The 27,589-nt window shown below is 51.5% G+C and overlaps 1 protein-coding gene across 3 annotated transcripts; it reads right to left on the minus strand.

The window, feature by feature from the left end:
- Nucleotides 1-1,205: 1,205 nt before the first annotated feature.
- On the minus strand, nt 1,206-19,280 carry ARF1 (ADP ribosylation factor 1). Of its 3 annotated transcripts, none has more exons than XM_005208399.5 (5): nt 19,116-19,280; nt 3,082-3,266; nt 2,897-3,007; nt 2,684-2,808; nt 1,206-2,527 (listed from the first exon to the last, which is right to left on the minus strand). In XM_005208399.5, the coding sequence occupies exons 2-5, from the start codon at nt 3,227-3,229 to the stop codon at nt 2,366-2,368; spliced, it is 546 nt and encodes a 181-aa protein (XP_005208456.1). In that variant the 5' UTR covers nt 3,230-3,266; nt 19,116-19,280; the 3' UTR covers nt 1,206-2,365. The 3 variants fall into 3 exon arrangements, with proteins under 3 accessions (XP_005208456.1, XP_005208457.1, NP_788826.1); XM_005208400.5 differs by having other exon boundaries at nt 19,077-19,280; NM_176653.4 differs by having other exon boundaries at nt 19,211-19,264.
- Nucleotides 19,281-27,589: the final 8,309 nt, after the last annotated feature.

Here is a 27,589-nt window from a genome sequence, read left to right on the forward strand (position 1 = left end):
TAACAGAAAGTGATGTGTGAAATGCGGTAAATCTTGGGAGTTCCAGGAAGGCCATCTGCAGTCACACTGAGGGGCACTGTCCTTTTGGTGGTCAGCATCCTGGGGTCCCCTGTTGGCCTGGCCCCTGCATCTACTTCAGGTGTACCAAGAGCCCTGGATTATGTGTAGTCAGCAGGGAGGGCGGAGGGACCAAAAGCTGCTCAGCCGCAAGCAGGTGACCGTGCTAGAAGCAGGCAGTCTGGGCTGGGCATCTAGATCGTGGGGAAGTGGACTTGTACCTGCAGCCACCCGTGTCTTCCTAGGCCACCAAAGATCTAACCACTGTCCCACACTTACCCCACCCCCCACCTCTGCCTGCTGTACAGGCACTGGCTCCCTCCCCCCAGCCCCCATCTCCAAGGCTGAAGGAACACATACAACGTTGCCATCCATAGAAAAAAAGAAAACATCCTACAAACCACACTGGAATAAAGACAAAGCCTAGACTGGATTCATTACCGAGGTTCTTGTTTTGCTGCTGATTTTAAAAGAAATGAGAACTGAAAGCAACTCTGTCTTAAAGGCACTCGGCACAGGCTATCAACCTGTTAGAGACCACCATCTAGGGTGGAGCCTGCTTCCTGGGGGAAGGCCAGCTGGACTTTGGCCTACCAAGGTCTGCCCCAGTGGGGAAACAAGGGTGCCAAGAAGGGCTCCACATCAGAGGGGCGACCCCCACAAAAGTGGGAGGGGGTCTATGGCACAGACACACACATCACCCAGCCAGGCACGTGTCAATTACTGCGGCAGCGACACTGGAGATAGTCCTGCCCCTCCAGAGGACAAGCTGTATGGCCTGGGGGTACCAGAGAGTGGATGTTAGGAAGGGTGTGTGTGTGGGGTCTCCACGCTTGGCCCTGGCCCCTGGGGCATACCCTACATGGTGACCCTGCTGTCCCTCTCATGACTGGGCACTGCAAAGCCTGGGACCAGGGGGCTGGACTGCCAGCAGTGAGACCAATGAGGTGGTTACCACCAGGGCACTGGGACATACACCCGACCACGGCAAAGTGAAGGTGGGGGCGTGGGCAGGGAAGGGATGGGCAGAGCGAGAATGGGGCAAGGCAGAGCAATGCGGCCCTCACTAAGTGAGCAGAAAGTGGCTGTCCTTGCCCAGCTCCCAGAGGGCAGGCTGTCAGGGGCACCCAAACGCAGGAGAGCCATGAAATAGTTAAGAGATTTTATTCTAATAGCTGTAATTACAGTGCTTGTTTGTCGAAATGAAAACTGAAAACAAGTATACAAAACAGTTGATTACTAATTGTGTACTGAAAGCAGTAAGAGGTTCCACGACACCAAATAAACCAGCTCTGAGGTTTTCCCCAAGATAAAGTTTAACAGCTCCAGCTTCTTCAGTGTTTATCAAAATACAAAAGAAAGAAGTAGAGGTTATCATCTTCAATGGCAAATCTGGCCCTTGCAGGCTGAGGGGGTGAAAGCACATGTGGACAGGGGCTCTGAGGGGCTGGGGCTCCAGGATGACCACCCGCACTCCTGCTGGTGAGACCCCAGAGAGCCCGGAGCAGGCAAGCAAGGGGGCTGCAGGGCTCCCGCTCCAGCCAGGGCGTCCCAACCAAAGTGCCCATGCTGACCCGAGAAAAGCCCGGGGCTCTTCCAAGGGCTCTGAGAACGGTGGCTGCAGCCTCCACCCCATCTCCTGGGCGGCCATGTATGCACAAATACAAGCACAAACGCTATGGGGTGTGGGAGGACCCGAGACAGAGCAAATCACAGGGACCCTATTGTGACCATGCAGAATGGATATCATGGCTGGTTCTGCCCCGTTTCATGTTCCCAACGGGAAACAGACCACCGGTGGACTGGACTCAGGCCGTTACCGCAGAACCTACATTAGGCACATTTCTCCCTTCTGTGTGTTCAAGTGTTCTCCTTATTTTGTATTTGTAACTATTTTAAAAAATGCACTGAGTTTGGGTTAAAAACCAACCACCAAAATGGATCTCAACACAGATCTAAAGCCCAGAGGAGGAGTATTGGGCTCGTCTGACACACAACTCCTGGATGACCCGTGTGCCTAAAATCCCTTCTCAGTACTAAACAGTGGGTTGATTTTCTTTTTACAATAAAAAAAGCTGAGTAATATTGCATAGGAGTACCAGAAACTGCCTCATTGGGAACAAAAACTATTTACATTAAATAAAAACCCAGCTGCAGGCTGCGTCTGCACATTTACAGCATGGTGAAGCACACTGTGACCGACCGTGGAGACAGCTTCTGGCACTCACACCACAGGGGCACGTTTGCCACATGAGAGTAAAGCGAGGGTAGAAGGAGGGAGTGAGAGGGGAGGAGAGAGGATTACAGCTCATTTCTGGTTCCGGAGCTGATTGGACAGCCAGTCCAGTCCCTCGTAAAGCCCGTCCCCACTGGTGGCACAGGTGGCCTGAATGTACCAGTTCCTGTGGCGCAGAGAGTGCAGGCCCAGCTTGTCCGTGATCTCGGCCGCGTTCATGGCATTAGGGAGGTCCTGGGGGTGACAGCACAGCAGGCGTGGGTCAGGGGGGCTGCATGGAGCCCTTTCCACCTGCCCTGTGACCCCCACCCTGTTCAGACCTCCAGCCCTGAGAGGCTGGCTGCCTGACACGTACCCCCACCGGCACACAGGGTGTTCAGTCACACATACCTGTTTGTTAGCAAACACGAGCAGAACGGCGTCCCTGAGCTCGTCTTCTGCCAACATCCTCATGAGCTCCTCACGGGCCTCATTCACACGCTCTCTGTCATTGCTGTCAACCACAAAGATGAGACCTGCAGAGGGGACAGTAAGCGTGACTGCAGGCACCGGGACACCCCGAACCCCACTCCTGAGGGGTGTGGTGGGGTAGCTCCCTCTTACCTTGTGTGTTTTGAAAGTAGTGGCGCCACAGAGGCCGGATCTTGTCCTGGCCACCCACGTCCCACACAGTGAAGCTGATGTTCTTGTACTCCACGGTCTCCACGTTGAAGCCTGGAGGAGACCTGGGTGAGCCTATCCCCAGAGCCACCACCACCTCCCAGCCTCCCAAGGCCCAGCGTCCTCACCAATAGTGGGAATGGTGGTCACAATTTCACCCAGCTTCAGTTTGTACAGGATGGTGGTCTTTCCCGCAGCATCTAGGCCCACCATGAGAATGCGCATTTCTTTTTTGCCAAAAAGGCCCTTGAAGAGGTTTGCAAAGATATTCCCCATGCTGCAGACCGGTGGGGGCAACACTGGCCAGAGAAACCTGCAGGAACAAGGAGTCCTGGGGTCTTTTTCTGTGCTGCCCAGGGCCAGGCAAGCAGGAGCAGCTCAGAGACCGCTCACCCAGAGCCAGGCTGAGGCAGCTCCTCCTATCTCAGAAGCTGATGAAATTCTGGTTCCTATCCAAAAGAAAACAGTCCTGCCCACCTACCTCTTGAGCCTCTAATCACTCTTACAAGGCAGTATATGGGAATCTTAGAACAAGGCTGACTGGAATTTGAAGCTGCTGCTGCTGCTAAGTCGCTTCAGTCGTGTCCGACTCTGTGCAACTCCATAGACGGCAGCCCACCAGGCTCTACCATCCCTGGGATTCTCCAGGCAAGAACACTGGAGTGGGCTGCCATTTCCTTTTCCAATGCATGAAAGTGAAAAGTGAAAGCGAAGTCACTCAGTCGTGTCCGACTCTTCTCGACCCCATGGACCACAGCCTACCAGGCTCCTCCATCCATGGGATTCTCCAGGCAAGAGTACTGGAATGGGGTGCCATTGCCTTCTCCTGGAATTTGAAGCAGCTGCTACCATTATCTGAGGAACTTACACCCAAGGCCTTAGGGCAACTTACCTTTAAGTCCTTCAACTTGCCACTCTGGGGTGCAGTAGTGTGGCTTTCAAATGAATGCTAGATTCTCCATAATCTAATGCAGAGTTCTTCAAGGGGCCAGAAACAACCACATCAAGGCCCTACCATGTCTCCCAACTGCCCCAAGTCTCAATGAAGCAGAGTTCAATGGTAAGACAACTAACACCTGAGAACCTAGGAGGGCCCTGGCCGAGACCAAGAGCCAATGCCTCCTAACAAGCTGAGAGCTCAGCATACCCTGCAGGCAGGACCGGGTGAGTGAGAACACCCAGGGCTCAAGAGCAGCACACCAGGGTATTCAGTCCAAGGGTGAGCCCACAGCATGGCCATGTTAGGGAGCACTTTCCCAAGACCTGTGGTCAGCATTGGTCAGAGAGGCGGCCTGTGTGGTGCAGCCACAAGTGTGCAGTGTCTGCCCCGCCCCCACCCCGGCTCTCCTCACTCAGCAGAGCAGACTGGGAGCAGCCACTGAGCTGACTGGACCCAAGGTCAGAGCCCAGGCCCCGACACCCAGACCTGCAGGAAGGGATAAGTGATCACAGAGGAAGGGATCTCCTGTACTGTAAGACCCACGTATGGCCTCTCAACACTCAGTACATTCATCCTTCAACTGTTTTATTTCCAAACAGGGCTTTAGGAAAAAACAGTCACTTTCTCAAATGCTTAGGAATCAGGTGAAGTCAAGCTGTGGAGGGCTGAGCAGCCTTCAGCTAGGCAGATTCTGTGTGAGTGTTGACAGAAAACCAAATGAACCACAGAGAGCTTGTTCTAAGTGATGGGAGATGCTCACACCTAATCACTGGGAGAGTGCTGGTGGTAGCTATTGTCAAGGTTGGGAAAGAGCCTTGCCCTGCATACCTAACCCCCAAGAAGTAACTATGAGCTCCCCAGTGTTTGAACTTTGGATGGACACTGCTTGGGTAAGAGGCCAGTCCCATGGAGGACGCAGATATGGGCCTGCCACAGGCACTCCCCACTCCATTCCACCTAGGGGGTGTGCCCCAGATCCCCACCACCCCACGTCAACTCTGATGACAGGCTGACATGGAGCTGCCAGGTCTCCATCGTAAGTTCCTTTCTGCCTTAGTCATCATGTTCCACTCCTTATCCAACTTCCACCCTCTAGTTTCAGCATTCTGACATTTCCTGGCTGAATTACTGCCCTGAGGACTGTCAAATGGTGGTTCTCTATGGAGTCATTCCTTCCAGCTTTAGTCAGCCTTCTACCCAAAGAACCACCATTCTCTTCTCCACATACTGATCCGGTGTGAACTCAGGAATTCCGAGTCTGCTCAGTGGGTCAGACCACCACTCCACTGTGACCTAGGTGCTCCAATGGTCTCAGGGGCATCCAGCGGAGCCCCTTCTAGCAGGCTTCAGTGCTCTGTCAACATTTTAAAATTCTTTTTGGTTTTGAATAATATTACCTATTTATAAAATTAAAATTTAAAAAGATCTTTACTATGGTATTTCCTTTTCGGCAGACACCCACTTTTCCTAAATATATAGAGGATGATAAATTATGGAAAACAGAATGAACGCATATTTATCTCAGCTTATTTCTGAAGTCACTACCAATAAAGACATAAAAGTGATGACTGACTCAAAAGGACAGAGAGAAGGTACAATTCTGGTGGGGTCTGACCCTGACCAAGCACTCACCCTCAGCCCTGCAGGAGAGCCAGGCGACCTTTTTGGAGCAACTGAACCAGGGGTCCTGACTCTGCTCTCCAGTCTGAGGAGGGCACAGGGTGCACTGTTCTAGAAACAGGAATATGGCGAGATCAACAGGGAGGCACACTGCCCCCACAGACCTGCACATGAGACGTGGAGGCCTCGAGGCCAGGACTTAACTCTTACACCTGGAGGCCCCCAAACATCCATGCCCCTATCTCCCTGTAAGAAGCCCCCAATGGAACTGACTGAAACAAAGAATTTGGAGAGAAGCAAGACAGAAGAGAATTTAAAAAGAAAAGTAAACAAACAGAACCCCCAAGCCACACACAGCCCTGGCACCAACGTGGTGGGGATCTGGCGCCCATCGAACAAGAACAGGGCGTTAGGACAGACATGGCAAAGCTCACAGCCAAAATGAAAAAGACCCCCACACACAAGAAGCTCAAAACAGGGAAACTGGGAGCAACGTAAAAGACCAGCATCTCCCTTGGGCTGGTGATGACTTTTGAGACACGGCACCAAAGACATGATCCCATCAAAGAAAGAGCGGCCACTGTGAAAACAGTTTGGAGATTTCTTACAAAACACTCTGAACATGTAACTCAGCCTTCATGCTCCCAAAGCGGCTGCAAACGAGCAACCACCAGACACCTGCACACTGCTGTTCACAAGTCTTACTCATGACTGCCATAGTCTGGAGGCAACCATGATGTCTTTCAGTAGGTGAATGGCTAAACTGTTTGGTAAATCCGAACAACAGAATGTTATTCAACACTAAAAGAAAAGTGCTTATACACAGATAAATGTATATTATTATTACAGTATAAATGTGCATTAAGTGACAGAAGCCAATCTAAGAATACTATACAGTGTATAATTCCAACTACGTGACATTGTGGAAAAGACAACTGTGGAGACAGTAAACAGATCCTTTCCGTGGCTCTGAGGGGTTGGGAGGGAGGGAGGACGAGCAGGTCGAGCACAGGGCATTCTCAGGGCAGTGAGACTATTCTGTGTGATACGACAGTGGCTGACACAAGTCACGATGCGTCTGTCCAAAGCCAGAGAACACACGACAGCAAGAGTGAGCCCTAAGATAACTCTGGGCTCTGAATGACGGTGTGCCAACGCAGGCTCATCAGCTGTAGCGAATGCGCACTCCAGCGGGGACACAGTGAGGAAGGCTGTGTGTTTTCCTCAATCACGTGGCAAACCTAAAACTGTTTCCTGCAAAGAAAGACGCAAACACTGCTCTCCACCTGCAGTTCCGTGTCAACCAAAGTATGGGCTCAGTGAAAGGGCAGGACAAAGAGGTCACAAGTGCAAAGTGTCACACGAGCCTTGTCTCCAGGTCGCCACAGGCAAGGGCAACACTCCCCACCCCTGCCCAAGGTGACAGAGGAAGGCCTGAACAGCAGCCGGCCCAGGAAGGAGAGCTCCAGGAAAAGAGGAACACATTACCTGTGTGATTTAAACACGGGGCTTGGCAATGCTAAGGGAATTGGGAAAAAATAATGACATACACCCAGAAAAAAACCCAAGAATGAAAATGAAGTCATTTTAAGATTTCTCAAGGGAAAACATAATAAGCCAGTCACCACTTGACTCAGCAGTGAATAATATTTATTTAGTCATGATACTTTGACTGGCACTCCTCGGTACTGGGAAGCCAAGGACAGAACTTGTGGTCTCAAGGGCCAACCCTCAGTGTCCAAAGCTGACATACTTAGAGACAGTATTTGGCACCCTACTCAGAACAGTGAGGCATGAAAGGCTATCCCTGTGAAGCAGGCTGGAAGACTGCTGTCTACATTTGTTTTAGCATTAAGTTCATACAAACTGACACAGAAACCTGGGCACTAGGAGCGAAACCGTTTTCTATGCTTCCCCAGTCCCTACACGGCACTGATGGAGCACTCCAGGAGAACTGGGCCCAGCAGCAAGCCCACACGGCAGGGCAGGCTGAAGATGCAGCCAGCCGCAGCCGCAGCAGGCCAGGGGCCTCCGCTCCCTCCCACCAGCCCGGCGTGTGTGCCCACTCACGGTCCCTGGCCTGCCTTGGCCCTGCAGTCAGCTGAGCCCTAATTATCAATCTGGTCCCTTTCCTCCACACAATTTTTCAACTTACCCAACTTCTGTAGCCCCAAAGGGAAAGTGGGCCATATATTTTGGTGGCTGAACCTAGATGGGGATGAGCAGAACTCTGGGCTTCCCTGGTGGCTCAACGGTAAAGAATCTGCCTGCGAGATGCGGGTTTGATCCCTGGATCAAGAAAGTGCCCTGGAGGAGGGCATGGCAACCCACTCCAAAATTCTTGACTGGAGAATCCCACGGATGGAGGAGTCTGGCGGGCTACAGTCCACAGAGTGGCAAAGAATCAGACACGACTGAAGCGACTGGACACACAGCACAGAACGAACTCCAAGAGACGCTACACACAGGGCCTCCCACCATACAAGCCACCTATCTACATCCACCCTGCGCCTGGTCCAGGGACCTGTCAGCTCCTGATCTAACGCACTATGTGTCACAGTGGAAAGGCTCAACAGTGACCACAAGAGTTGTTCTGTGGCCTCTCCATACAGGTTCTAACTTTTAGGACATCCAGCCTAAGCCTCTTTCACCCTTTCCTCCACCAGGATCCTTTGCACTCCGGCCAAAACCTGTTTTTCAGGTTCATGGTAACGATCGTATTTGTAAGCAGTGAAGACATTAGCGCTGCCCTGCACCTGCCTGAGTTTGCACCTTTGTGCGGGCTCATAAAAAGAGTAACAAAAGATCATCTCTTTCCTGAGACAGAAAGCTCTGAGCAGATGCAGCCCCTTAGGAACATTTTTTTCTTTTTTCTGGTTAGGACCAGAAACAAGACTGGGTGGCGGTTCAACACTATAGCAAAGAACAGGACACAACTGGCTGGCCACATTCCTATCCGCAAAGATCTACTACTAGGCTACAGGCCAAGGCCAGACAAGATGCCGCCCCAGGAAAGCCAGGAGAGGGAGGGAAAAAATGTAGCTGTGAGTTTACACCTGTTCCACGCCAGTAAATGAATCCAAAGTAACTGGTTTACAGCTGTTAAAGAGAAATATGGATCTCCAAGACTACCTGTGCCCGCTGCATCTCCTAACCAATCTCTGAGGATTCGGGACGAGCAAGGGAAACCTTCCCCTACAGAGCTGTGCAGCTTACTTCTGCAGAAGGAAAATCTGTCACATTTTCTGAAATGGCTAGGAGCTGGTTTATTTAACAGAATCTCTGTAATAACGGATATCAAGATGACCCAAACTACTGAGAATCATTAAGAAGAATAAATCACTAACCTAGAGCATGGCTTGGGAAATGAAAGTGTGACCCAGGAAGGCAAAAAAATAAATAAATAAACCCCCGTGTTTTCTATTCTGTGCTTCAGACCGGGACAGGCTGCTCTGGTCCCTCTGTAAATAAGAGATCACGTGGGTCTCCCCTACTCAAATGAACAAGCTAAGTGACATCAGAGCTTTTTTTCATTTCATTTTTTTGGGAAGTTTATTAGGTGGAAGTACAGCTCAACAGTTCATAATGTCAGTTTTAATACCTAATTTGAGAAAAAATAATAAAGTGAAGATCTTCCCGAGGAATTGATATACATTATAAAACATTTTCTTTAACTGTTTCATTTATTCTTTTAGCAGAATGAATGTGCTTAGATTATCAACCACTCAAAAGCCTAATTCATCTCTGATGTGTAGGATTTAATTTTAAAGGGGAAGGTCCCCTACTTTCATAAGCGATATGACCACATATTACTATCTGCTACAAACTGACTTTTGTACATCAACTTGGGGTTCCAGCACAACAAAATAAAGCCTTAAGGCACTACTCTACTAGTCCAGCACTCCACTTCTGTAGCTCTGACATTTTTCTGCAACTGAGTAGAACACCACATACTGTCACTATTTTATACAAATTAGTGTAAGAAAACTGAACATCCCAATACTAATGACAGGTAGATATGCCTTACAGGCCTAACACAACTCTGACAAAGCCAAGGATCAAGAACATGTTCAGAGGAAGAATATTCAGACTGAGACGCTCAAAGGATATACTTAGGTTGACTGAACTGTATTATACTCAGGTGTACAAAATAATGATCTGATATGTGTATTTATTGTGAAATGATCACCACACAAAGTTTAGTTAACTTCTGTCTCCTCATACAGTCACTCTTTTTTCTTTGTGATGAGAACTTTTAAGATTTCCTCTCTTAGCAACTTTCAAATATACAATACAGTATGGTGAATTACAGTCACCATACTGTACCTTACATTTCAGGGTTTATCTATCCTTATAACCAGAAGTTTGTATCTTTTGACCACCTTCACCCATTTCACCTACCTTGACTCTGAACTTTCAATACAAAGAAAAATAATAAATGAAAGAACATGCAAAAACATTCTAGAACAGTGTAATTCTCGCCTGCATCTAAAGGTGAGTTCCCGTGAGACTGATTTTTGTTTTTCACAACAGGACGTTCAGGATGTTTTGCAGGAATCAATCAATTAGACACTAGACCTGGTCTCTATGCAGCAGTCACCCCCAGTTCCTGCCCCTAAAGAAGGACGAGTGCAGAAACCCAAAGGCTAGTACAGTGACACCGGAGGGCTGGTCTCCAGTTGCCCTGCAAGTTGCTTCCCAAAGCTGAAGGAGGGGACTTCCGGTCAGGTCTGATTCTCAGGAGGAGCAATCAGTGGAATTCAATTTACATCCCTCTCTGCCATCTTACGGAGAAGGCAATGGCACCCCACTCCAGTACTCTTGCCTGGAAAATCCCATGGATGGAGGAGCCTGGTAGGCTGCAGTCCATGGGGTCACTAAGAGTCGGGCAGGACTGAGCGACTTCATTTTCACTTTTCACTTTCATGCATTGGAGAAGGAAATGGCAACCCACTCCAGTGTTCTTGCCTGGAAAATCCCAGGGACGGGGGAGCCTGGTGGGCTGCCGTCTATGGGGTCGCACAGAGTCGGACACGACTGAAGCAGCTTAGCAGCAGCAGCAGCAGCTGCCAGCTTAAGACTCAAGGTGAAATTCTTAAAATGACACCAAGAAATAAGCTTCATTCATGAATAGAGCTCTTGGTATACACTAAAGTGAACATTCAACAGCCACTGTCCAGTGCCTAATGGAGCAAGCACACTAAACCACAAGGCAAACACTGAAACAGCGTAACTGCAATTAACCCTACTTTTCAATAACTGCAAAAGTCAAAGCAGTAACTGATGAACATATTTAGGTTTTGCACTTCCTTCTCATCCATAGTCTTTAAGTTTTATTTTACTACTTTTTAAAAAAACCATAACTAGACACTTCGATCGACCTGAAATCCACAGATGAGACCAAATAACCAGATGATCTAGCCCCAATGAAAACAATATCCATGTAGGACCTCTGAACACAAATGTCACATGGCCTTCACCTGGGGTGAAACAAGGAGTGGGTGATCCCTCCAAGTAGAGGCTTCGCTCAGATGCCCCGTCAGGAGCCTCTCTCACAGCTCTGTGCGTTTGTCCGGGCAGCAGACTCTGGCTGCTCCTTGCTATTTCTTCTCCTGGATTTGTCCCTGAGCTCGAGGCCTTCCGGGGTAAACCTACATTCCTAGTGCCTGGCAGCTACACAGGACCATCCGAGTATGCTCTCTGTGGGATGCAATGGCTTTGCAGGTCCTGCAGACCAGTGCTGGGCACCTGGGCTCTCCACGATGGAGCAGCCGGCACCATGGACCCTAACGAGCATTCATATTTTAGGAGTCAGGGCACATACACCCTGACTCCAAACACACTTAGTCTGAAGAAGTTGTTCCTGGGAGGAAAAAACAATCAAAAGACCCAAAACACAAATTTGCATCAACCTCACAACATTAAGTTCCCTGGTGGCTCAGAGGGTAAAGCGTCTGCCTGTAATGCAGGAGACCTGGGTCCGATCCCTGGGTCGGGAAGATCCCCTGGAGAAGGAAATGGCAACCTGCTCCAGCACTCTTGCCTGGAAAATCCCATGGACTGAGAAGCCTGGTGGGCTACAGTCCATGGGGTCGCAAAGAGTCAGACACGACTGAGCGACATCACTCACTTCACAACATTAAAATGTGCAACAGGGACTTCCTTTGGTGGTCCAGTGGTTAAGAATCGGTCTTCCAATGCAGGAGACTTGAGTTTGAACTCTAGTCAGGGAATTAAGGGATCACGTGCTGCAGGGCAACTAAGCCTGCGCACCACAACGAAGGAGCCCACAAGCTGAAATGAAGACCCCACACAGCCAAATAAATACTAAAACAAAGACGTATAACAGATTAAACAGAAAATGCAGGAAACAAAGCAACTTATGACTAAAATAAAGCAGGATACGAGAAACTACAGGCCACTCTACACCACCTGTGCTGTGCTAAGTCACTTCGGTAGTGTCCGACTCTTCGCAACCCCACGAACTGTAGCCTGCCAGGCTCCTCCACCTATGGATCCTCCAGGCAAGGATACTGGAGTGGGTGGTCATGCCCTCCTCCAGAGGATCTCCCCCTAAACCACCTAGACTCCCTGAAAAGCGCCCTACCACTAACTCCTTACTAATTCTGCACATCGGCAATCCTTTGTTCAGATCTTAGCTGTGCTCCCAGTCCCCCTTCACACCGTTCTCCATGTCATGCCCATCAAGCCCTTCACCCAACCTCTGAAGGCGAGTTCAGATGCCACCTTTCACGAGAAAAAGTCCTTTCCTTTCTACGTTTTTCAGTGCGCCCTCAGCACACGGTGGGGTGAAGTCACCACACTCACGGTGAGGAGCAGCTGTGTGATGAGTGCAGCTCTGGGCGGAGAAGCTCCAGACTCAGAGACCAAATGACAGATGTGAAACACGAGTGCGACAGCGACATGCGCACCCTCCCAGCCTCACCTCAACGGTAAACGCTGTCAAACGTCAAAAGACTGACCTACAGCTCCACTGGGGCCCAAAGCGTTAGCGTGTGCACGCAAGGGCATGCACGCACGCACACACACACATATCTCCAGCTGCTGAAGTCGCAGTCCCCATGATCCTGACAGAAAAAGCAGGCACACCTGTCAAACAGCACAATCCTGTGTTTTAGTTCTAGAAGTAAGAATGAGAAAGAGATGGCAGTTCAGGATTCTGTCGTGAAATAACTCACATTAATTGCTTTCGTCACTCTACTCTAATTATGTCGTCACCACAGATGTGAAGCCTCTGTGGTTTCTGTTCTGGGGTCTTCTCAAAAAGGCTGCCTGCACCTACGGTGCAGACACAGGACCCTCTCCAGGCACGAGGGCAGGGCTCTAGGGAAGCCAGTGTTGCCGAGACCCTTTCCACACCCTTGAAGAAAAAGGGAAGTGCAACCAACTATTAGCTTGTCAAAGTGCCCAGTTCTTCTTCCCCAAAGTTTCTCAGAGTGGCAGGTGTCCCCAACCCCCAGGCTTTTTCAGAACAAGAAAACTTTGTGAACGACTAAAGTGATTAACGGAGCCGCAAAGAGTTGGACATGACTGAGCGACTGAACTGAAAATGATTAAATCAATCTCCAAAACTTGATTTTTTCCTGCAGAGAACTTTCATTTTGAAAACAAAATGTAAAAAAGATCACAGCCCTACCTCTTTTTCTGAGAGATGGGCTTCCCAGAGGACAGAAAACAGGGGAGAGCAGCAATGAGTCAGAGTCTGTTCGATCCTCTACCTCTGACGCCCCCTGCCAGACCCGCCTACCTGAGACCCCTGTTAGAAGCACCCAGAGATGCTGCACCAGCCCAGGGCACTCAGGACACCCTCACTGGTCTTGCCTGGGAGGCCAAAGTGACTGGGTGGACTTCTCATTGGCCCAAACAGCCAAAGCAACCCTCTCAGTTGGCCTCTTCCTACTCTGCTCACATTTTAAACTGGGGGCAGCCCTGGACTCAGGGAAATTCCATTCACATACCTGCTCCTGCCAGCCTCTGCTTAAAACCTCCCAGCAGTCCCTGACGCCCCTCTCAGGTGACCAGAGGTCCCATCAGTCCAAGACTTGGTGTCTTGTACTTTCACTCACTAGCACTGCCCCTGTCCAGCCATTCAATCCCAGAGGAATGCAACCCCCTATATGGCACCCCAGCTGAACCTTCCTTTCATCTCCAGACTTATCTCCTGTTTCCCCCTCAATTCATGGATCTCCCATCAAAATCTAATCCTCAAATATAAAAGGACCCTCTCTTTCCCACTTTAATCCTGTGCAACTTCCTCCCAGTTCCTCAGACCCAAACCTCAGAGATACCCACAATCCCACTCTGTCCCTCTCACCCCCAAATCTGTTCACTGGCAAGTCCCATCATCTCTTTTTTCGCAAGGTGCTTCCCCGTCACTGTCTGCCTGTGCCTGGTCCTGGCCACCTTATCTCCCGCCCTCTGACATTTCCAAAGCCTGTAGCTTTCACTCCACAAGGTGTTCTTGATGCCAGCAAGAGGGGACTATTAGGAAAGATCAGGGCCAACACTCCCATGCATCTCACAGCATCAGCTCTACCATTCAGAAGGAAGCTAGGAGACAATATAACCAACATACTCACTGGACTGAAAAAAACCCACGCTGCCCCACCTAAAATGTAACTGGGAAATGAAAGACAGTGTCATATGATAAAACGTGACCTTCAACACTGGTCATGACCCCAAGTTCAAGGGAGGCAGGCAGAGAACCACCTAATGAAGACTGCCACAAATGCAGCAGCATCTCAGACACTCAAGGCCTGGTGTGTCCACCAAGTTTTTTTTTCTTCCCCCACCTGGAAACAGAGAACAACTCTTGGTACGATTCTGCAAAGAGCCAAATACAATCACCCTTAATTTACAAGGTAGTTTCATTCCTTGAGAATTCAGAACATCTATTAAAACCAAGGGCTTCCCTGGCGGCTCAGATGGTAAAGAATCTGCCTGTAATGCAGGAGACCCAGGTTCAATCCCTGGATTGGGAAGATTCCCCTGGAGAAGGGAATGGCAACCCACCCCAGTATTCTTGCCTGGGAAATCCCAAGGACAGAGGAGCCTGGCGGGCTATAGTTCATGGGGTCACAAGAAGTCGGACACGCCTGAGCGACTCACACCTTCAGTTAAAACCATACACACACAAGTTGACTCTGCACATAAACAGAATTAGGTTTAAGAAATAAACAGCTTTTTCCCCTACATGAAAGTCATGCAGAATGCATCCTTGCTTCTAAATATCAGTATTGCCTCCCACCTTTGACAGAGCCCAAAATCATCCCACGCATTTCCAAGATACCCTTTCTGTGGGGCTTCCCCTTCAAGGACCACTGGCACACACCAGCAGGCTTCCCTCCCCTCCTCTGCTCCTAGCAAGTCTCCAAAACCACTAAGCGCACTCCCAGCTAAGGACCTCTGTTGCTGTTTTCCCCTGCAAGGGAGAAGCTTCCTGTTTCTTCCCAAGATCCACAGGAGCCCCTCCTTCACACCTCTGCTCACATGACACTCCTCCCTGTCCCTCCGGACAGGCCTGACTAGCTACACTCAGCGCCCACTGCTCCTTCCGGGCCCCGTGGGCCTGCTTTCCCATTCCACTCTCTGCTGCTGCCCTCCACCTTCCACCCAGCCCTCACCCACCTTCCGTCACTCATCTCCCTATCTCTACTTGTCTTTCTCCACTGGTCACCTCCCTGGGCACCCAAGAGATTCACAGACAAGGAGAGGAGAAAAGAATCACAAAAGAATATTTAAGGCCTTTAAGAATTAAAAAATAGAAAGATTAATCACACACAGTTTTCTAAAAAATTAGTCTGTCAGAAAAAAAAAAACCTATCAAGTCAACGATGACTCTCACACTGGTGTAAAAGTACCCGTGAGTGTGGTAGAACCCGACCATCTCTCTGACACTCCAGTGAGGAGGAAATACGAGACACAGTTAGCTACTCAGGGCAGACTCGTGCAGCTCAGGAATGCTCAATGCCACAGAAGGGGCGTGAACACAATCTGCTTCCTAAACCTGCCCCAGGGTACCTGCGACTAGTGACTAAGAATACATCTGCACTGATCTCCTCAGGAATTTGCAAGACCTCGTATCACTTTGATGAAGAGAAATGTTAAAAACTGTAATTATTTTAAGCAAATAATAGATTCAATGAGTTAGGAACTGCATGCTCATCTACAGATAATAGAAAACTCCACAGGAAAATGTACTCTTCATAGCAATTTTTAAAGATATCCTTTATTCTGAAACCTGTGCTCAAAATGCTGGCACATCTAACTTTGCCTTTATTCCTACTTTGCACATATGAGTTTAGACAGAATCTTGAAATTGTTTTCTTGGCCATTTGTCCCTATGTCAAACTGACAGGACACTTAAAACTTCATGCCAAAAAATTTCCAGGGCCTCAGAGACCTAGCACCACTCAACTTTCTGTTTAGCGCCCACATGTAGCACTGCAAACATAATCTGACATACAATACAAACTGAGAGATGCCGGCTATTTTACATATGACTTGCTCTTTGGAGACAAATTCTACCAACTTGCTAGCATCCTTTAGAGGACAAAAACTTACTAAATTCTGAAAACATTAATTAATGTTTCTAAAATATACTCTACATTTTTAACTTCTGGAAATGTGCGTGGATCATAACTGGGGCTTTTGTTAATTTATGCTGTATACTAACAGTCACCTCTGTCGCTTCAGGTGTGTAAAAATGTTTGCCTCCTGAAGAGAATCACTGCCAAGTGCTGTGTGTGTAAAAATCGGCCTGCCTTGTGTGTTTCCTGTCTCTTTCAGTCAGTGAGAAGTCCTATTCTTCCCTTCCTATTTGCCGATGACAGGCTGCCCCGCAGTCTCCAACATATGCAAAAATCAGGAAACATGGTCTGTTAGGAATATTGAGGTTAGCTCCTTGCAACAGATAGCTTCACTATTTCTACCCACTCATATAAGGAAGCTTATGTGAAAGAACTGGGTGAGGGCCTAACAGACTCTCCCATGAATAAGGAGCTTTGATGTGTTTGTGTTAAATTCTGCCACATTTTTCCTAGCTAATCAGGCCATCTGATCCATCTAAGAATGCTGAAGTACCTTCCAGAATAGTGTTACAGCTGTATAGTTATAACAGGTGCTATATTTTAAAATATTTTTAACAATCACAAAAGAATAAGGATGAAGTACTCCCCTCACCTTGGCTCACACTCTGAAATTAACCAACCCACCTTTCTCACACTCACACATTCCCAAGCCCTCCTTTACTTGCCAGCAGGAAGCATTACACCCAACCCACTGTTAGGTCAAAAACATTTCCAAAAGACCACTTCAGATGGTGCTAGGAGGACATTTCTAATACCATCCACATCAATGAGGAGCAGACAGATCACAAAAGAGGTTAAGTTCTTACCTAATCTTAAGATCCCAAATGAAGGGAATTTTTCATGTTTCTTTTCCAACCTCTGACAGATGTGCATTTTACTTCCTTCATTCTCCTAATCCTACAAAGGTTGGAAGGTCAAAGGGGAGACTATGGAATGCTGTGCACAGAGACAGTCCTAAGTGGTAAAGGAAGCACAGGCTAGATGGGTTTGAACACCAGCTCAGTAAGTGATCACAATCCTCAGGAGAGCTACAGAAATGCTCGGTGAGCCTGACCTGTGATCAAGAGCAGATTTAAATTCAAGTATCAAGGCAACATCCAATTTGAAGAACTCAAAGAAAATTGATTCAACTCTCTCAAACCAAGTTAATATACTATTTATGAACTTACACAAGGGTTTCCCCCACTTTGTTAGGTTTATTCCTAAGGCCATTTGACCATGGAGATCAACTCGAGGGTCCATACTAAATTTTACTAAAGTCAAAGAAAAGTCAAGGTGTACCCTGTTGTAGTTTCAAGCCTGTCGTGATCTTTGGAAAAGGTGGCTTAGCAGGTCTGAACGGCCCCTTCACATTGCGCAAGAGGCAAAGCAATAGCTAAACCACACAATTTAAAAAACCAGAACTGTGAGAAGCACAGAACCAGTTTTTGCTTTCTAACTTTCTTACAATGATAAGCAGACAGCATGTGAGTCAGCTATCATGCAAACCAACTATTTAAAATCTTTCTGAAGTAGCAATTTTGAATACTTGTATCTGAAGTTAGCCATCACAGGAAACAGATTTGTAATGCCCAAGTGACAAGGATTTGTGTTCAACAGGACATTCCCAGTGAATAGACACGTTACACTCTACCCATTAACTAGAAAAAACCTTTATGGGAGGGAGACAGCACATAGAGTGGCCATATTCGTGACAAACACACACACTCAACTGCTCCTAATCCTGGGCTCAGCAACACCAAACATTCAAAGTTCTTTCAGTTTTGGCTCCTCATGTTGGTTTCTGAAAACTCCCAAGGACACAGCACACGCCATGGCATCTCACACTCCTTCAGACACTCTGCCAAAAACGCAAGAGCAACCATGCAAACAGCCAGCAGGGGGGAAAAAAAAAAAAAACGCTGACCACTAGTTCTGAAACAAGACCAAGAGCTGACTACTCCAACACCAACTGCATCAGTTACGACTACATCAGTTACACAGTTCTCAACAGTGACTTCCGGGGACACCCAAAGCGTTTGAATTGCCCGTCTCCTGCCAGTGATTTCTTGTGCAATTTCGCTAGTTTTCGCTAGAAGCAGCAACTTGGTGTTCTGTTGAGCGCTCAAAAGTGCTCAACTGGTTAACTAATATTTTAAGTACTCTGAAATTGCTTGCCAAGCCTTATTAACAAAGCTACTGTTTTACCGTCCGTAACTGCTTGGACTGGAAAGCGTTAGGACGCTCTGCTAGGGAGGCTGCCTCAACTCCGGCCAGGTCGCGTTATACAGGTAGGTTAAAGATTCACCAGCTCGGAAGTGTATTCTAATCCATGCCAAAGGCACCCAGGAAGCAATCCCGGGGTTGCAGCAATCTTGGATAATGGAGCCCTTCAAAGCGCGTCCATCGAGGGCTTCCTGGGCCATAGGCGCTCCTACTCAGACCCAAGCGCCACAGCACGCGCCTAGGAACCCGGGGCTCCGCCCGGCCTCGCCGGCTCTGTTCTCGGAACAAACAGGAACTGGGCTCAAACCCTGGCCATCGTGTGACCTTGGCCATGTCCCGGGCTGCGGGCCTCAGTTTCCTGGTCCTTGCGACCCCGAGACAGGAGGCCTCGGAGGCGGAGCAAGAAGCGGGGCTTCCTGGAGAGCCCGCGTTGCGGGCCGGACTTCCGGGAGCTCGCCCCGGCCACTCTGGGGGGCTTGGTGGGAGGGTGGCCAGACAGACGCCCTCCCCGGCCCCGACTCAGCCCCCGCCCCAGCTCGGCCCCGACTCGACCCGCATCCCAGCCTAGACCCCTGGCCCCGCATTCCGCACCCACCCTGCCCCGCCCCGCCTAGGTCCCCAGCCCAGCCTGAAGCCCCAGCCCGGCCTAGTCTCGCCTCAACCCCCGGCCTCTATTCTACCCTGGGCCCGCCGGGCCTTGGCTCCCCACCTCGACTCCGCCTCGCCTCGGCCCCCGGCCCAGCCTCACCTCGGCTCTCACATCGCCCCTCGCCCGGCCTGGCCTCACCTCAGCCCCTGTCTCGGCCCTCACCGCCCCGGCTCAGCCTCGCGCTGGGCCTCAACTCGGCCCCCGCCCCCGCCTCGGCCCCAGCCCAGCCTCACCCTCGGCGGCCGCGGCGCAGATGCTGCTCGGAGGCAGGCGTTGGTTTCGCTCCCACAAGATGGCGGCTCTGACGGCGGCCACGTCAGTGCCTGCTGCCGCGGGGGACGCTGGGGAACGGGGCAGTCCCCCCCGCAGTCCCACCCACTCGCCCTTTGCTGTGCGCACGCGCAGACTCTGTGCGGGAGGTAGGGACAGGACCTTGGGTAGGCGACGCCTCGCTCACCGCTGCGCTTGCGCGCGCCCCCCGCGTCCCCAGCGCGCCTAGCCCAGGCAGAGTCCGGCTGCGCCTGCGTGCGCCTGTCGGTGATCTGCCCGGGGGTGAGTTCTCAAGCCCATTTGGCAGATGCAGAGACTGAGTCCCAGGCGGTCCCTGCAGTCCCGGGGCGGCGGTTCTGGGTGCCAACTCCCCTCTCCAGCCTCAGGGACTGGAGGGACCGCAGGGACACACGCTGTCCTGTGCGCGGTCGTGGAGCGACCTGGAGAAGCAAGAGTCAAGATCAAATGGAGAAGGCATCTAGTAGCACGGGTGGAGCAAGTACCTGGGCAGGGAACAGTGCTGCCCTGGGGTGCCACCTGAGCGGGATCCAGGTGACACAGGGGAGCCCTCCTCTGGGAAGCCTCCCTAAGCTGATCAGAAGGGAGAGGGGGCCTACTGTGGTTGCTCTCCACATTCTCCAGGCTCGGGCCTTACTGTGGCCCCCTGCTTGGGAACTCTCTGTGGCCTGCCGACGTGAGCCCCGTACCTTCACTCCACTCCTGCGCTACTTGAGCTCTCTCCTGTACTATCCTCCAGCTGCTGTGATGGGAGGCATAGGTGAGATTGCTGGGGCAGCCTTCACTCACTATCTTGCATGTTGTGGAGAGCACGAAGCGGGTCATCACCTGGGCCTTGGTCTAGGGGTCTGCCTCTTGGTCCAGGGACCTCTCTCCTGTACTCCCCACCTACCCACTCCTCTTGGGGCCTCCTTACAGCGCTGGGGTGGCTGGGACCTCACCAGCTCTCCCTGGGGCTGCCCACTACCCCCCAGGCAGCCCTCCTGCACCAAACACTGATGACCTCCTCTTCCGAGAGGCTGAGGGCCCTAGATCTTGGGAGCCAGACGCTTGCTTTGAGCTGCAGCCTCCCCAGCCCTCATCATTTATGGAAGACCTAGCCTGTGCTCCACACCTCAGCTTCTGTCTCCTCATTGCTGTAAACACATCACAGTGCTCACTCAACGTGCGCTCAGGGTTTTGTGTCTCCAGAGAGGGGCACAGAACCTTCTGGTGCTACTGGCTCTCTTCCCTAGAGAACTGACCCACAGCTGCTGCTACTGCTAAGTCACTTCAGTCGTGTCCGACTCTGTGCGACCCCATAGACGGCAGCCCACCAGGCTCCCCCGTCCCTGGGATTCTCCAGGCAAGAACACTGGAGTGGGTTGCCATTTCCTTCTCCAATGCGTGAAAGTGAAGTCGCTCAGTCGTGTCCGACTCTTAGGGACCCCGTGGACTGCAGCCTACCAGGCTCCTCCATCCATGGGATTTTCCAGGCAAGAGTACTGGAGTGGGGTGCCATTGCCTTCTCCAGACCCACAGCTGAATGCCTGCAAATGATTGTGTCCTCAGGAGCGTCCTTAAATAGACAGGAAGGAGCATGTGAAAGATACATACACAGTTTTAAAAATAAGGTGGATTGCTATGTAAACCCGAGGTTACCGAATTTACCTTCTTCCTAATTCTTTTCTCCTGGTCTTGGGAAAAGAGGGTGTCTTCAGACCAGACAGGTATGGGGGCCCAGGGTGGGCACATCAGGGGAAGGATCCCTGCCCCAGGCAGGAGATGTTAGAGAGCCAGGAGGTACTAGGCAATTGCCTAGGGAAAATGAGGCCCCAGTGCCCACCAGGACCTCCCTGTCCCCTTTCCAGGGATGGAAAAGCTGTGTACCTGCCCAGCTTTGGCCAGGAGAGGGCAGAGTGAGCCCGCTAGAGGGCCTGCCAGCATCCATGGCCACAGCCATTTTCAGGTTCAAAGCCCCCAGCCCAGATCCTCACCTTCAGCTTGAGCTAGAGCAGAAGTCTGGGGCTAAGTTTCTCCCCTCTTGGGGGGGTCCCTGAGTCCAAAGACAAGATCAGACACAGGGATGCTGAACCCTGGGAAGGGTGGTTAGAGGGACAGAAGTGCCAGAAAGAGCAAAAGAGCCGAGGCAGGAGGGAGAGGGAATATGAGTACACCCTCTAAGCCCCCCAGCCTGCTAAGTACCTCATGCAGCTTCTATGTGTGGCACCTGTGAAGCGGGCAACATTTATGCCAGGCTAGTGGCAGTCAGAGAGGCTGCAAGCCCACCCAAGGTCACACAGTTAGAACTGAGCCCCTGGATCTCGGATCTTAGCGTGTTTGCTGCCAGCGTCTCTTCCTCTGTCCCCACCCTGCCTCTGAAGACATTGGAGCTTCAGTGAATCTGTAGGTTGCAACATTATCTTGGGTTCCTCCAGTGATGGGGAGCTCAGTACTTACTAAGGCACTCAACACCCAAGACCCAGTTGCAGAACTGTATCCTCTTAAAAAACTTCTCGGGATGGTGGGGGGATTGGGGTGTCTCTGCCTACTTGCCCTCCCCTGGTGAGCTGGCCTCTAAAGAAACCCTGGGCCCAGAGGGGACCCTGAGACAGGTTTCTGTCCCAGATACAGGTGGGATGTGGAGAGGGCCCAATCCTTCCCTCTGCTCAGCTCAGAGCCCTTCTTCTCTAGGACCCGCCCCCAAAGCCCTCTCTCCTATGTGTCTCTCCAGTGCAGGCTTCAGGGATTATGCCAGCTGTTCTGGTGGTGTGGGTCCTGGGATGGCACCTGCATGCCCTCCATGCTCATGCCTGTTTTCCTGCCCCATCCCCACGCCATTCTGCCCCTTGTCCTGGGCCTGGGTTGGAGTCTGGGGACAGCTAGGTTATGTCAGAAGCCTGTGTTTGGCATGGGGGTGAGCCCACCGAGATCTGCACAGCGGTCAAGGGTCAGTGGGAGTACCATGGCCCAGTTCCATGCCTATGAGTGGGCTGACTCTGGGGCCTCTCCACCTTGAGACTCTTTGAGCGTACCCACTCCTGCCTCAGTGTCCGCATATCATGCAGGCTCCTCCCTTCCCTGCATCCTCTCTCTGGCCCAGCTTACAGGAACAGCCCAGGACCATTCCCTACCCAGGGCTTTTCTCCCTCTTCCTGGTCACTGTCTGGGAATGTGCAGTTCTTGAACACTCGTCTCGGCTCTCCTGGGCATGGCAGTGCTGTCTAGAAGGCCAGCTTCACTGGGAAAGATGCTTCTTACCTGGTTCTTGGTCTCACTTCATGCCTGGGCAGACAATAGGTAAGGCGAGTCCAGGGAGTGCTTCTCAGTGAGCTTCGCGCTGGGATGCCAAAAAGCACGTCTTTTTAGGACCCTCTGACTGACATTTACCATCCCCTCCCAGTTTGAATATAGGTAACATTCCCAAATAGCGGTATGCACTGGACCTATGATGTTGTCAGCAACAGAAACCTCAAGGCAATTTTATGTCCTGTCATGGCCATTGCAGGAACCATGAAATCTTGTTTCTGTCCCCTGCTCCACTGAGATTACAGTGGTTGTCAGGCTGCAGCTAGCGTTTTCATCTCTAGCGCTGGCAACGGAGGCTGACGGAAACGACAGCCCTGCATTCCGCGCCCGCTTCTGCACAACACTTCAGTCCCACGTCTGCCAGCATTATTGGAGCTGAACGCAGTCAGAAGGGCATGCTGGATGTACGCAGTCTGGAAAGTGCTAACTGCACTCGGTACATTTTGGAAACCATCATCCTCGTCGAGATCATAGAAACCTGTTGCCCCTGAAGTCACATGCCACAAAAATCTTAAAACTTTTGATAACTGGGTCTGTTTCTGATGGTGCATCATTTATGTTGCTGCTGCTGCTGCTAAGTCTCTTCAGTCGTGTCCGACTCTGTGCGACCCCATAGACGGCAGCCCACCAGGCTCCCCCGTCCCTGGGAAAAATCATTTATGTTAGGTAGTAATAAAACCGTATTCTGAGAAGGAGCTCATGGACTTCCCTAGCCTGCTAGGGGGTCCCTGGTGCCTACACAACCTCCCCGCTCTAACTTCTAGATGAGGTCAGTAGGGGAGGGAGAGAGGCCCCACTTGGGGATGGCAGGGGACCAGCAGAGATATCCGACATGGAATTTGAGGGGCAGGAAGACCCCAGTGACTCAGGCACTTTCCGTGGTGGTCACTGCAGTCTGGCTGGAGGCCAGGAAGCCAGCAGGAGGAGATCATCGGGACCAGGCTGACCAGGGTGTGGAGCCATGGCACTCAGCAAGCTGATGGGGAGGGGAGGGAGGGAGGAGGGGCATCCCTCATCGGTCTGGGCACAGATTGTATCATAGACTGTGAGGGGGCCTGCAGCCCTCGTCTCCACCTGGACCAAGCTGTTCTCTTGGGACTCACCCTCAGGTTTGAGAGGGCTGGTGTCTGTTCCTCTCTCTGGGGGGCCCTTCTGCCCCTTTAAACCCCCAGACAGAGAACAGCAGGAGGGAAGGACCCAACCTGTCTTGGGAGGCATCTGATGAATTCAGGGTTTCAAAAACCCTGGGAAAGGGAAAAGATTTTTGGTCCCTGAATGGCACCCCACTCCAGTACTCTTGCCGGGAAGGTCCCATGGATGGAAGAGCCTGGTAGGCTGCAGTCCACGGAATCGCTAGGAGTCGGACACGACCGAGAGACTTCACTTTCACTTTTCCCTTTCATGCATTGGAGAAGGAAATGGCAACCCACTCCAGTGCTCTTGCCTGGAGAATCCCAGGGATGGGGGAACCTGGTGGGCTGCCGTCTATGGGGTCGCACAGAGTCGGACACGACTGAAGCGACTTAGCAGCAGCAGCAGCAGCCCTATCTATGGACTGGTGACAAGTTCCACAAACCCTAGTGGCTTAAAATAACAGTCCTTATATATGCAGTCTCCTTGGGGGTTAGGACCTAGGAGCATCTTGGTGGCATGTACTGGTGCAAGGCGGTAGTACCTGGGTTTACCCTACAGGATTTTCAGGGGGTAAAATGGTAAACCCCCAAAGTCACATCTGTCCAGAATCTCAGAATGGGATCTTGTCTGGAAATGGTGTCTTTGCAGTTGTAATTAATTGAGAATCTTGAGGTGAGATGATTCTGGATTAGGGCCCTGGATTCAGTGACAAGTGTTGTTACAGGCAATCTGAGACAGACCCCGGAAGGTGGCCACCTGACCACAGGCGCAGAGACCGGGGTGACGCAGCCATAAGCCAATGGACACCCAGGCACCAAGAACCAGGAACAGAAAGGGTCTGCCCCAGGACCTCTGGAGGGAGCACACTCCACCCACACCTTCATTTTGAACTTCCAGCCTCCAATCCCAGGAGAGAACAAATTTCTGTTGTCTTAGCCACTACATTTGTGGAAATTTGTCATGGCCTCCCCAGGGGCTCGTGTGGACTGGTTTCTGGGGCTGAAAGTATGGGGGTCCCCTAGACACCCCTCTTTCCTTCACCTGCCTGTCCAGGTGGTATCTGCACACATTGGCCCGAGGGTGGCCAGCTTCTTGCAAGTGCAGCTGGGTGTGTGTCCCCCAGTGGGCAGCTGTCCCCTGCTCTGACTGCTACACCTCGCAGCGGTTCTGGCTCTTGGGGTTAGAACAGTCCTTTCCTGGGTTCCCCCTGCCCTGCAGCCCCTGGCAGGACCAGGGGAAGGACACTCTCTCACCCCGTTTCCTTCACACATCACCCCCAAAGCCCCAGGTCTGGAGGGAGCCAGCCGTGGAGGATGTCAGCCTTGTAGCTGCAGTCATCGCAGAACTGTTCTGAAGAAAGATGGGCAGCTGTGGGGTAGGACTCATGTGCCTGCCTGCCACCGTCTCCCCCAGAGAGCTCCAAGCCCAAGTCTGGACCATCCTCAGACTCACAGAATCTGTCAAGGACTCACAAGTGTCTTGCTTGCCATTCCACTGAGCAAGGCCAGGGGAGCACCAAGCAGATTGGTGTCTGAGTTACGGGGGTCAGGCATTCTGGTTCCTGGAACCTAGCAGGTGGCCCAACTCAGAAGCCCCATGTGGTCCTTGTCTACCTGAGTGATGCTGAAAGCCTTCCATGCCCATGACTTTCTGCTGTCTGGCTCCCTCTCATTTTATTTTTTACAGTTTGTATTTATTTTTGTTGATTTCTGGTTCTGCTTGGTCTTCATTGCTGCGCAGGCTACTGTCCGGCTGTGCTGTGCGGGCTGCTTGTTGCAGTGGCTTCTCTAGTTGTAGAGCAAGGCCCCGGAGCACAGGCTCAGTAGTCGTGGCCCAAGGGCTTAGCTGCTCCGCGGCATGTGGGATCTTCCCAGACCAGGATTGAACCGGTGCTCCCGGCACTGCAGCTTGGATTCTTAACCCCTGGACCGCCAGGGAGGCCCTCCGTCTCATTTTAGTTTGCTGGTATCGGGCAGCTAAGGTGTGCCCAGGGTTCTGACCCAAGGCCTTTGCACTGACTGCCCCCTTCCAGGTGAGTTTGCTTTCTCCTTCCTTCCTCTTTCTGAGGGTCTATGCTCCTTTCAACGCCCCTCTCCATTGAAAATAGCCCTCCCTTCACTCCACTCTCCCCTATTGCACATGAACATTTTTAATACATTTATTTGTTCCATGCGGGAGACCTGGGTTCGATCCCTGGGTTGGGAAGATCCCCTGGAGAAGGGAAAGGCTATCCGCTCCAGTATTCTGGCCTGGAGAAGTCCGTGGACTATATAGTCCATGGAGGGCTTCCATGGGGTCACAAAGAGTCGGACATGACTAAGCCAATTTCAGCTTCACTTTCACATTTGTTTCATGGTTTTTTTCTCTGTGCTCTGCCGCCCAGCAGGGCCTTTACAGTGGACACACTGTAGATGCTCAGAGAGAGGGGAAGCCAGTGGGGACCGTGGCTCCGAGAGGAGCTGCCTGATCCTGGGCCATGCAGAGAGGGTGAGAGGTCACAGGCCCTTCGGGTGCCATGCCTGGCCATGGGCAAGCAGTACTTATTCTTGCCACCTGAGGTGTGGCATCCTTTGGAGCAAGACTAGGACCAAGGCGGTCAGGTGGGGGCGCTCCTGCCTAGGCCACCGCTACCCTGGCTAGGACCCTTCAGTGCTTTAATTAAAACCCATCTCTCTGCCTGACCCCGCTCTGCCATCACATTCTCCACTTAATTGGGGCCCATCAGAGTGGCCAAGGTTAATTAAAAAGCCCAGCCTGAGGCGTAGCGGTGTCCAGCGTCTGCTGCCGGGATCTGCCACGCACGCCCTGACTCACGCTCCAGAGGGCTGGCCTTCACACCTGTCACTTGGCTTGGGGTCCAGCTCCCTGCTTTCCATTCTGGTCTCTCCAACACTGTGAACATCTCGCAGGGATCCTGAGGCTCTGAAGTGGCTTTCTGTCTCCACCAAGTGAGGGCAGGCTGGCTCTGGGGACACCAGTCTGTTTCTGCCGGGTCCTGTTTCCAGCCTGGGGAGCTGAGTGCTGCTTCTGGCTCCCAGGTCAAGGTGGGCCAGCCCTGCCCTTTTCAGCACCCCACCCCTACCTGCAAGCCCAGCTGGTCACCTTCCCTGGGAAGCCCCCTTTTCAAGAGGGATCTCCAGCCTCTTCCTACACAGACTGCTACCTCCTACCACCCCCTGTTGTTGCTGCTGCTGCTGCTAAGTCACTTCAGTCGTGTCTGACTCTTTGCGACCCCATAGACAGCAGCCCACCAGGCTCCCCCGTCCCTGGGATTCTCCAGGCAACAATACTGGAGTGGGTTGCTATTTCCTTCTCCAATGCATGAAAGTGAAAAGTCAAAGTGAAGTCGCTCAGTTGTGTCCGACTCTTCACAACCTCACGGACTGCAGCCTACCAGGCTCCTCCATCCATGGGATTTTCCAGGCAAGAGTACTGGAGTGGGATGCCATTGCCTTCTCCGACCACCCCACGTTAGGGCTATCTCTAAGGGAAGAGGCTAAGGTCACCCTAAAGGGCACCTGGCTCCTCAGGTGTGTTTAAGGGGTGGGTGCCCTGTGAGAGAGGCCAGTAGGGAGGCAGAAGCCTTCCAGGTGATCAGCCAGGGACATCAGGGTCTGTGATCTGATCCTTCAAAGGTCTGGTCATAGAGAGGGAGATGGACAGGCCGAGGAAGGCAAGTCCCTGACAAAAGCAGACACTATTCTGTCATAGATGGGAAAAGAAATGGCCAGAGTGTCTTGCTGCTGCCCAAAGGGGTGGATGTCTGCCTGCTTGCCTGCCCAGAGCTGGACATCAAGGCAACAGGCAGTACAGGTCCAGAGGCCTGGCAGAGCCAGGCTGAGGGATGGGAGAACCTGAGCAGGCAGGCCAGGTAGTGTGAGGAGGCCCAGCATGATTTCTGG

The sequence above is a fragment of the Bos taurus genome, chromosome 7, assembly GCF_002263795.3.
Source record: "Bos taurus isolate L1 Dominette 01449 registration number 42190680 breed Hereford chromosome 7, ARS-UCD2.0, whole genome shotgun sequence".
NCBI classification, from domain to species: Eukaryota; Metazoa; Chordata; class Mammalia; order Artiodactyla; family Bovidae; genus Bos; species Bos taurus.